We start from the raw sequence: 11,302 nt of genomic DNA, 5'->3' as shown, positions 1-11,302 counted from the left end.
GTATTCCCTCAGCGACCAGCACAGATCAGCTCTAGGCATGACGAAGCGGATATCGTCCTCTTTTGGAAGGCCAAACAAAGTAGTTTCGCTTTCACAACGAATCACAGCGTCTCTAGGACTACAGTGAGAATAAAAATTACGCCCTCTTTCTTTGTGTATACATTTGGGCGGTGTTATGCAAATCTTCCCACACAGTGACGTAGACATGTGGGGGCGTGTTTAAAGGAGGTGTTTTAGGAGGGCATCTACAAGTCTTAACTTTTATAAAGAATATCTCTTTGGGTTTGAGACTTTAGTCTTTGCAACTTTAGGGATCTTATCTATGCACGAACAGCTTGTAACACTCCAAAGAGAAAGTAAAATTTGAAATTACATCATATGACCCCTTTAAAAGGCTTGCTTTCTTCCATGAAACACCTAAGGAGAAGTTTTGCGGTATGTTCACGCTACTTTCTTCCATACAATTTAGATGTGACCAAAGGCTGTCAAGCTCCAAAAACAAAACAAAAGCATCATTGAAGTAGTTAATACTGCTTTTGCACTGTAATTGAAGTCATATAGTAGCTTTGTGTGAGGAACAGACTGAAAAGTGAAACACTGACCGAAAATCTTGCCTTGAAAAAAAAAAAATTATCATAAAGAGCAGCTTAGTCTGCTTGAAATATCTCCTTTTATACCCCGTTATAACATAATTTTCCCTTTAATTAAGTAAAGTTAACCTTTAAATAAACAATGTATTATTGAATTCATTTTTTTTTTTAGAATTCCATGTCTTATTTAATTCTGCATTGACATTTCTTGAACCCCATATGCATTTAACACCATCGCTATGTGTCGTCATCTGGGTGTGTTGTTCCTTGTCTGAATTATTATCCTGTGATTCATCCCACTTACAGTGAGCTTTGAACTTCTGTCTCTTTAAATATTGTCACTTGAACTTGTTTCTGTTCAAGCCTATCTTCCATCTTGTTTTATCAGTTTATTGTGAGCGTCTGTGAGGGTTAGCGGATTTCAGGTCCCGTTTCTTGTGCGTTTCCACATAAAGATGATGTCACTTGGCTACCCGAAAAGCAGAGCATAGTGCCCTCTTGTTTTGCAAATGGCTTTTCCTGAAGGAAACGCTCTTTGCATGCTCTGTACTGCAGATCTCTCCTTAAGTGTGTGTGTTAGTCTCTCTCTATCCCTCCATACCAATTAGTGCATTATCCCATTAGCTTCTCTCTCTTTCCTGCTTCAATATTCAAGGGAGGATTCAGACCCATTCAGGTAATTTGCAGTCTTGAGGAAAATGCATGGCATGAAGTCCTCTGTTTCTCTTTCCACATCATCTTCCTGCTTCCCATCCCAGTGAACTGCACTGCAGCTACCCACCCCAAAGACAGCAGAATCCTCCATTTCAGTTTACCTCTCTTCTGTATATGTTCCTGTTGGTCTTATTGATTTTAAAGTGCTTGCTGTATTTTTATTTTGTTAGGGTTGCATGTCGACTGGTTTCTTTCTATATGCATTGATTGCTTCCTGTTGGAACTGGTTGTCAACGGGTGGATTCACTGCTCTGCCTGTTGTAATGCTCTAGAAACATGACTGCTAAAATGCAGACACTGAGACTGTGTGACTGTTATAGGAGGATTTTCATGCTGCTTTTCAGCTGTTAGACGTTGATTTCTAACAGCGTTAATGTCTTCAGTGAAATTAGTGACATGTTTATTGATGATGGTTTTTTTATTGCACCAGTGGTAATAAATACTATTTAAAAAAAGATGCAATTAAATTGTTTTAATTAAAACATATGGTTGATGGGAAAAAAACACTGCAAGACATTATGCACCAAAAAAAAAAAAGTAGGGAAAATTTATTCAAATAACCCAGTATGTTGAGGATTGATCTGCTTGTGCTGGAAGAGCAAAACACTGGTGAGCTGAATCGCTTGCTTTGCCAGCAGGTTAATTTGCACCATATTACATATACTATCATTCAGATGTTTGAGGAATGGTAAGATTTTTTTAAAGGATAAATTATGAAATAATTTAATGATGTGATGAAAAGAGTATTGCATTAATATACTGATTGTTGTCTAAAACTGGTCAGTATCATTTGATTAAAACAGCTTTTAAACAGTCTTTTCATTAAAAGCATCATTGTCTCTGTGTATGCTAGAACGGTCAGAAGATCTGTCCCACTTTGTCCTTACAATTTATGTTTAAAAAAAAAATAAGCTGCTTAGCAGAGTGATATTAAAATAATCTCTAAGCTCGTAATGTTAACTCAATAATATAATGTGGCATCGAGACTGTCAAGAACTCTGAATAAAATGAATGGACCACAGTGTCATGGACCACAGAACTATTATGTTCAAAGTAGTTTCAGGCCAGGGATGGAAATTTAGTTCAAAAGCAGTCAAAATTGTGGACAAAGTGTTTATAGGCAAATTATTACATTCAGACTTATAAAAAGTTCTTAAATTACAGCTTGTTTTGTCACTTTCAGTTTCAGTTTTGGTTTAGCTTCATTAAGAATTTTTATTGCGGTGCATCACTCATTTTTCATTGAATAGATTATATATGTGTATTTTACATTTCCCTTGATTCATCTACTGTACCATCTTTGAAGGGTACATGTGATGCTTGGCCTAAAGAAGGTATCTTAAAAGGCACCGTCATGTTGCCTACCTATTTGGTACGGCATTTTAATTGGAAGTGTGCCTATGATGCCTTAAAATGCTGCCTCTGTAGATAGAGCTGCTGGCTCCCGATCATCTGTGGCAGTTAGAGTAATGATGCATCTGCAGATAGTACAGCCACTGTCTGTGTTCAAAGAGCAGCATGTTGACTGTCCTTAAGGGAACTCTGCTCTACTGGTCACACCCACAGTCTCCAATTACTGTGTGTTTTGGTGTACTGTCAGCATCAAAGAGTTCAAGAAAGACTGTTTACCTGTGACCAGCTTCTCCCATCCGCTTAATAATTAAAATCCTTTTCACATCACCGTCACTCACTGCACTTTAGGGTATGCTGGTTCAGACATTGTAAATGTTTGGGATCTTTTTAATTAAAGGTTTCTGTTGGATCAATCAGCCTCAAGTGAAACGTGCTTCATATAATCTATACTTGTTTGTTTACATTTATTAATTCAACAATTCAGCTCACGGCTGTAAATATATTATGGTCTGATGGTTGTTATTAAATGGGATGTTAATATGCACAAATGTTTGGGGTCGGTAGATTTTATTTTCTCTTATTCACATCAAAGGCTGCTTTTGAAATTAAACATGAATGAAACGATTACAATGGCTTTCTGTCTGAATATATGTTATAATGTAGTTTATTTCTGTGATGGTAAAGCTGAATTTTCAGCAGCCATTACTCCAGTCTTCAGTGTCACATGATCCTTTAGAAATCATGCTAATATGCTGATTTGATGTTTTCAGTGTTGAAAACAGTTGTGCTTCCTAATACATACATTTTTCATGGTTCTTTGACAAACATGAAGTTCAAAAGAGCAGCATATTTTTTTAAATAGAAATCTTTACTGTCACTTTTGTTAAATTAAATGTGTATTTCCTGATAATTTTTTTTTCTTTCATACTGACCCCAAGCATTTGAACAGTTGTATATATTTTTTTAAATCAAAAATAGCTAAACCTACAATTACAATATGGAGCCAACAAGCTTTTCTGAAAGACTTTTGTTTTCCATACACACACACAATGATAATTGTTTAAATGTGGTTGTCACTCCTAAAATGTAACAGTGTGACCTTTGTGTATAAAACATAATTAAGCACCCAGAATAGGAGTGACACCCGTATTTAGCCGCAGTGTGTATGTGGCCCTTATGACTCACACATTTCCGCAACTGTTAATACACTGATTTAGTGGGAAACCAGTTGTCAGTTTGTTTGGATGAAAAATAATGATTCACTGTTGTTGTTTGGCATTGGTACATAGTCACAAGTGTGAGAGCTTGTGTCAACAGGTCTATTTTAGGGATTTATTAATAGGAAGCTCTCTTCATAGTAGAGCAAATAAGCTGCTTTAGTTTGCTAGTTCTCTTCAGAGTTATATACCCTAATGTGAAACCATTGTAACCTAAGTCTTAAAGGGATAGTTCACCCAAAAATCATTAACATTAAAATGTCATTAATTACTCAACCTCATGTTGTTCCTAACCCGTAAGACCCTCATTCATCTTCGGAACACAAATTAAGATATTTGTGATGGAATCTGAGAGCTCTCTGACCCTCCCATAGATAGCAAGGATCCTTAAGGCCTGTTCACACCAAGCACGATAACTATAAAGATATAGTTCTAAAAAATTGTTCTCAATATTAAAGAATAGCAGAGTCCACACCATAAGATAAAGGCACAGAGAACCAATATCGTTAGAATCACTTTCAGAAAGATTTTTTTCCAGCTGATGAACGATACAAACATTGAAAGCCAATCAGAATCAATCCTGCTGTCACGAGCTTGAGAATTTAAAGCAACAGAAGCGTGTATGCTTAGAATAAACAGATGATATCGTTCGTTGGTGTGGACGCTAATATCGCTATCTTTATAGTTATCATTCTTGGTGTGAACGAGCCTTAACTCGTTCAAGGTCCAGAGACGTAGCAAGGAGATCGGTAAAATAATCCTTGTGATATCAGGGGTTCAACCGTAATTTTACGAAGCTACGAGAATACTTTTTGTGCGCAAAAGAAAAAAAAATAACGACTTTATTCAACAATTCGTCTCCTCCGCATCACTCTGGTGCCCTTTTGGAGAGTATCCACTGAACGTAAACAGCATATGCTGTTCTGTGTCAGCTGCGCCACGTGGATACGCTGTTTATGTCGTTTACGCTTTGATCTGAACGAAAACAACGTATCCGCGTGACGCAGCTGACACAGAACAGCATATGCTGTTTACGTTCAGTGGATACTCTCCAAAATGGCGCCAGGGTGACGCGGAGGAGACGAATTGTTTAATAAAGTCGTTATTTTAATATTTTAATACTTATGTATTGTTTTAAGTGCATGTTACTTAGGATGATGTGTTTTGTCTTTGTTTCTTGCATGCTTTTAGTTAAGTAGTTTTACAAATATGTTTACTTCTTCAGTGGACTTCATCTTAGATACACAACATGGCTGAAATCTTACACTTATCGGTTTGCCAGTGTTTCCAAAGGTGAGCCACATAACTGATCTCTCCTCTCTCTCCTCACAGTTTTTCCAGAGGACGCAGATGCAAACGGCGCGACCCACCATTTCAAGCAACAACCCTCCCATTCGGCCCACGTCTCAGACCCCCACAGCAGCGGTCTACCCCCCCAATCAGCCCATCATGATGACCATGGCTCCCATGCCCTTTCCTTCCCCACAGACAGCGCAGTACTACATCCATCAGGTCAGACGGCACAAGACTGCAGACAGGAATCACATTACACTTACTATATCTGGACCATGTGTTTACATCAGGATGTTTTAATGTGCTAGACTTTGTTGTGTTGTTTATGTACAAATTTCATTACAGAGTTTTTTCCGGTTAATGAATTGTTTACAATTATATTTCACTCATTTGTCATTTATAATTCTACAGTACCGTCACAGTGCTCCTCCATATGTGGGGCCTCCTCAACAGTACCCAGTCCAGCCTACTGGACCCAGTACCTTCTATGCTGGACCCAGTCCAGGGGACTTTTCTGCACCTTATGGTGAGATTAGCACCCTCCTTTCCTCCTTGTCGGTCACCTGTGGATTGCTGTTGACTTTCTCATGTAGTCTGCTGACTTGCATTGATTTGCTGTTTACTGTGTTAATGTTGTACAGTAAGTCTAAATTTGTTTTTATTTAATTATCATTTTATGTGATTTCCCTTTGCTGCAACAACTATATAAATTATAGTCTTAAAATAAAATTTGTAAAAATCGATGGTGATGTATTGAATTTCAAACATTTATTGGTTTTATAAATTTTTATGTAAAGTTATATAATTGTTTTAAAAGTAAAAAAAAAAAGTTTTAAAGTTATTATATTTTACACTTTTTGTGCACAAAATATATAGCATAGCTTTCATTAATGCATTTATATTTGTATTTAGAACCTTTAATTTTATAACCTTTAATTAATGTCATTATCGAATTTAAAACAGTGTTTTGTTTTATACATGTTTATATACTGTAAAGTTATAATCTTTATAGGTTTTTTTTTATTTATTTTTTTACATTTTTCATTTTTGCATTCTAAACCATTTTTGTGTGTTTTTAATATACATTTATACAATTGTTATACATTTGTTTTAATGAATTGTTTATATGTGACCCTGGACCACAAAACCAGTCATAAGGGTAAATTTTTAGAAATTGAGATTTATACATCATAAATAAGCTTTCCAGTATGGTTTGTTAGGATAGGACAATATTTGGCCGAGATACAACTATTTGAAAATCTGGAATCTGAGAGTACAAAAAATCTAAATATTGAGAAAATCGCCTTTAAATTTGTCCAAATGAATTCTTAGCAATGCATATTACTAATCAAAAATTAAGTTTTGATATATTTACAGTAGGGTCTTTACCAAATATCCCAATGATTTTTGGCATAAAAGAAAAATCAATCATTCTGACCCATACAGTGTATTGTTGGCTATTGCTACAAATATAGCGGTGCTACTTATGACTGGTTTTGTGGTCCAGGGTCACATGTAATATTGAAATATATATGGAATATTCAGAAGTTTACCTTGGTGTTCTCCAAAATGTGGTGGGCTTTCATGCTTTTCGGAATCACAACAATGTCCTGCTGAACGTGATACCGCAACAGAACCTGCGGCGAGATACAACTATTTGAATATCTGGAATCTGAGGGTGCAAAAAAATCTAAATATTGAGAAAATCATCTTTAAAGTTTTCCAAATGAAGTTCTTAGCAATGCATGTTACTAATCAAAAATTAAGTTTTAATATATTTACAGTAGGAAATTTACAAAATATCTTCATGGAACATGATCTTTACTTTACTTTACCTAATGATTTTTGGCATAAAAGAAAAATCTATAATTTTGACCCATACAATGTATTTTTGGCTATTGCTACAAATATACCCCAGTGACTTAAGACTGGTTTTGTGGTCCAGGGTCAAATATTTAAAACTTTTTTGCACATAGCATAGCCTGCATTCATGCATTTATATTTGTAGTTAGTGGTCGACCGATATATCGCCAAGGCCGATATGGCCGATATTTGGCATTTTTCAAATATCGGCATTGGCCGATAAGTTTTTCTGTTTGGCCGATGCGTTCGTGGTGGGACTTTTATTTTGAACGGCAGCGTCTGAGCACACAGTGCTCACATTCTCCCTCTTGTTCGCTGTCGTCGTTAACAGTTCTGTTAACACGGACAGAAGTCTGTCTAATAATCAGCTAGAACTGTTAAACAAAGGAATTCAAATGTATACAAAAAAGTATTATAACGATTGCTTTTATATTGTTAGTAATATAAAGGCAAACATTATAATACTTTTTCGTTTGCCGTCAGCATTCAGCAAATACGCATTTATATAATTTAAACAAATCTTTGAATGACTAATGAACATCTAATTTCAAAAGCCTTGCAAACTTAGTCGAATCCAGTTGTGAGATCTTATGTGCATTATGTGCGTTAAGTGTGCATTTGTATCCTGCATGCTCGCGTGTACTCTGCATGACAGTCGATCCGTGCGAATTGAATACGGACAGGAGGAGAGTTCAGCTACATTGAGACGCGCGATCGACAAACTTTAAACTCGTGATTTCAAATTATGCTGCGCTTCATGTCATATTCATGTAATTTTCACTGTGTGCTGTATGTAAAATGAGTGTTACCTTGGCTTTATTTGAAAAAATGTGATTCCCAATGCACACAAACTTCCCAGAATACTGAGTGCCCTGTTGGTTACAACAGGCTGTTTACTTCCTTTTTAATTATATTTTTATTAAATATTTGTTTATTTGTGTTTATTTGTGAAAAATACATTGTCATTTAAAGTATAAGCATGTTTATTTTACACATTTATTTTTTAATCCATTTTCAAATTATTTCAAATTTCTTAAATATTAAATAAAATAAATAAATTTATATCGGCCATCAGCCGTGCTTTCCAAGATATCGGCATCGGCTGTCAAAAAACCAATATCGGTCGACCACTATTTGTAGTATAGCCTTTAATTTGCATAATGTTTTTCAGCATATATAGAAATTAAAATTAGGTTTTGTTATACTATTAATTGATTAATCAGAAATAATCAACACAATTTTCATTTAGGTGTGAATTAGTTCTTAATATGGAACTTGTTGTCTTGTGTGGTTTGTGAGCAGCAGGACCTCCCTACTATCCTGGGCAGCCCATGTACACACCATCTCCATCCATTATAGTGCCTACACCACAACAACCTCCACCTGCTAAGAGGGAAAAGAAAACAGTGAGTGTCATCATTGAGTATCTTTATAGCAGTATGTAAACTGGAATCCATAATGCCTTCAGGAAATTTGTATTGAAAAAAATAATATGTCATTAACAAGGCTTGAGAAATCCTGAAAAGGTAGTAGATGATGTTTCTAATGCTTTATCATTTAATTATCCGTCTCTTTATTGTCCTCCAAGATCCGCATCCGAGACCCCAACCAGGGCGGCAAGGATGTGACAGACGAGATATTATCAGGGGTGGGCGGAAGTCGGAACCCAACCCCACCTGTGAGACGGCCCTCCTCCACTCCTACACCTCCACAGGTAAGACGGCCAATCACAGAGATCAAATCAAACACAAAAACCCATATGCACACGTACAGATATAGCTTGATATTGCTCCCTTTTTAATTTCTGCACCTTGGGAATCAGCTCTTATGACTTGTGCCAGTAAGCGACCATCCAGAACAGTAAAATCCAGTCTGAACACCATAGCAAACCCACTGACTTTGTAGCCACACTGCCGAAGTATTCATTCCTTTATAATGAGGAGTTTATCTTCTTATCTAAAGCCACAGTTTATGTCCGTGGGTCAGCACCTTTACTTAAGAGTTTGATCTTTTACCCACAAGCCACCAATTTTATGCTATGCACTTTTAATGAAGAACTCCATGAATACTCCTAAAACTTTTTTTTCTGTGGAAGTAAAAGGCTATATATGTTTTTTTTTTTTAAAGAATTTAAGAAGTTTCAACTTGCATATTTTGTCACACGTGTTGTGGTTCTGCCTCATGATTGTTTGTGTCATCCTGATCCCTGTGTGTTCCCTTTACAGTGACTTCTCATCTACACACTCTAGAATATCCCTCGTCCTCTCTGGACCTAATCTAAAACAGGGCTTTTCAAACTAGGGTCCACAGACTGCAAGGGGGTGCAGGGTGTCCGTGTCAAAAGTGATATAACAATATTTTATGAAATGTATTTCAACAGGAATAAAAAAAAAAAGCATGTTTTTTTAGACTTTAGATCTAAAAGACTATGTTTTATTCCTTTCTTGTAACATACACCATCCTTCAAAAGTTTGAAATCAGTAAATATGATTTTTTTTTTTTTTTTAAAGAAATTAGTACTTTTATTCAGTAAGAACACATTAAATTGATCAAAATACTTACTAAAGACATTTATATTATTACCAAAAAAAAAAAAGTAAAAATCCTGAAAAGCTGTATCATGGTTTCCACAAAAAATATTAAGCAGCACAACGATCAGACACTTGCACTTAACATTTTCTGAAAATCAAGCTCAAACGGAGGTTTTTGATGAGCGAATGACAGAGATCCGTGTTTTGTCTGTCATTAGAAAGGCCGCATCTGAGACAGTAAATTAATCGTTTTCATCAATTTACAGGTTCTAAAGTTTATTGTAGCTATATGGGCACTCAGTTTTTCTTGTTGTTTAATAAATTTGGCCAAAATGTCATGATATAAAAGACAAACCGCTATGCACAGGATATTTGAATCGTACAAAAGTGTATTGGCTACAACTAGACGGCAAATGCTAACACTCTTCTCCACTCTTCAAACACAAAAACATTAGCCTTTATAGACAGTGTTACTTGAGTAAAGAAAACGCTGCTCTTATTCAAACATCAGTTCTTTATTTACCCTTGCTTTGTGAATCTGTCTTCAAACTGCGCGTCGCGGCACTACATTCTGAATGGAAGCAGGGGTGGAGTTATGAGGTTTGTCTGACAATTTAAGGATCCAATGGCGTTACGAGGTTTAGTCACACGCTCCTTTGAATGCTTTTCATTGGTTGAATATTTGTAAAAACGCTCAAATAGACATGACAATGACCAATAGCACTGATTTAAAATAATAATAATGAAATATAATAGAGAAGGAAGTTTTTGATAATTTTCCACGACACACCCGACAACCTGTCACAGCACACTAGTGTGCCGTGGCACAGTGGTTGGGAAACACTGCATTAAACGTCACCGAAACCCTAAGAATCACATCTTTTTTTACATTAGTGCTCTCATTATAACGTTATGTATATGACAGTAGTTATTAATGTTCTGCATTTCTGTTTTGAGCTGCGCGCGCTGAAGATGGCCAGTAGAATGAAGCATTTGATAGCAGGTTTTTAATCAATGGGATTTAACTCATCATTTATCTCATATAGAATACACTGTTATTTATTCAATATAACATTAATATTATGACTTATAGGTTATCTGCACAAAATGCCCCGAATGCATGAACGTGTCTGCGCGGCTCTGAATGTACTCCTTTTGTGGACGCGTTATTCACGCAACAACGTGCAGAAACACGGCAACTAAACTCTAAAAATTCACAGCGTTTTATAATAATAGTGTTCTCATTATAGTGTTATGTATATGACAGTCCCAGTCATAGTTATTAATATTCTGCATTGTTGTTCTATGTGAAATCAGACAATGAGCACCCCCATATAGCCAAAATAGCATAATCATAACACCTCTGCGAATATTCAACTGTGAGATTGGTAGTCGAATCAGGCTCCTCCTATCGAAGCATCGAATCTTCGACTATTTGGGGTCACCCCTAAAACTGTCAAAATTAGTGCTGTCAAACGATTAATCGCGATTAATCGCATCCAAAATAAAAGTTTTTGTTTACATAATATATGTATGTGTACTGTGTATATTTATTATGTATATATAAATACACATACATACAGTATATATATTGAAAATATTTAAATGTATACATTTATATATTAATATTCTTATATTTTATATTATGTATAAATATATTTAATATATAAACATAACATATTTTTCTTAAATATACATGGATGTGTTTGTATTTATATATACATAATAAATATACACAGTA

At 35.6% G+C, this 11,302-nt stretch overlaps 1 protein-coding gene across 8 annotated transcripts in view; it reads left to right on the top strand.

Annotated features, from left to right (window-relative positions):
• The window catches only part of LOC107737566 (eukaryotic translation initiation factor 4 gamma 3-like), a 71,066-nt gene that overhangs the window by 32,809 nt on the left and 26,955 nt on the right, over positions 1-11,302 (top strand). For 7 of the 8 annotated variants that reach the window (XM_016549092.1, XM_016549091.1, XM_016549089.1 and 4 more), the window contains exons 6-10: positions 1,246-1,266; positions 5,207-5,386; positions 5,579-5,693; positions 8,333-8,436; positions 8,619-8,744. In XM_016549092.1, coding sequence (XP_016404578.1) covers positions 1,246-1,266; positions 5,207-5,386; positions 5,579-5,693; positions 8,333-8,436; positions 8,619-8,744 — 546 coding nt within the window. The remainder of the gene's footprint in view (positions 1-1,245; positions 1,267-5,206; positions 5,387-5,578; positions 5,694-8,332; positions 8,437-8,618; positions 8,745-11,302) is intronic. The other variant, XM_016549090.1, reaches the window with a different exon arrangement.

This window comes from Sinocyclocheilus rhinocerous, unplaced genomic scaffold (genome assembly GCF_001515625.1).
Source record: "Sinocyclocheilus rhinocerous isolate Xijiao unplaced genomic scaffold, SAMN03320098_v1.1 scaffold72, whole genome shotgun sequence".
Lineage (NCBI taxonomy): Eukaryota > Metazoa > Chordata > Actinopteri > Cypriniformes > Cyprinidae > Sinocyclocheilus > Sinocyclocheilus rhinocerous.
Note: the sequence above shows the minus strand (reverse complement) of the source record. Positions and strands in the feature narration are given on the sequence as shown.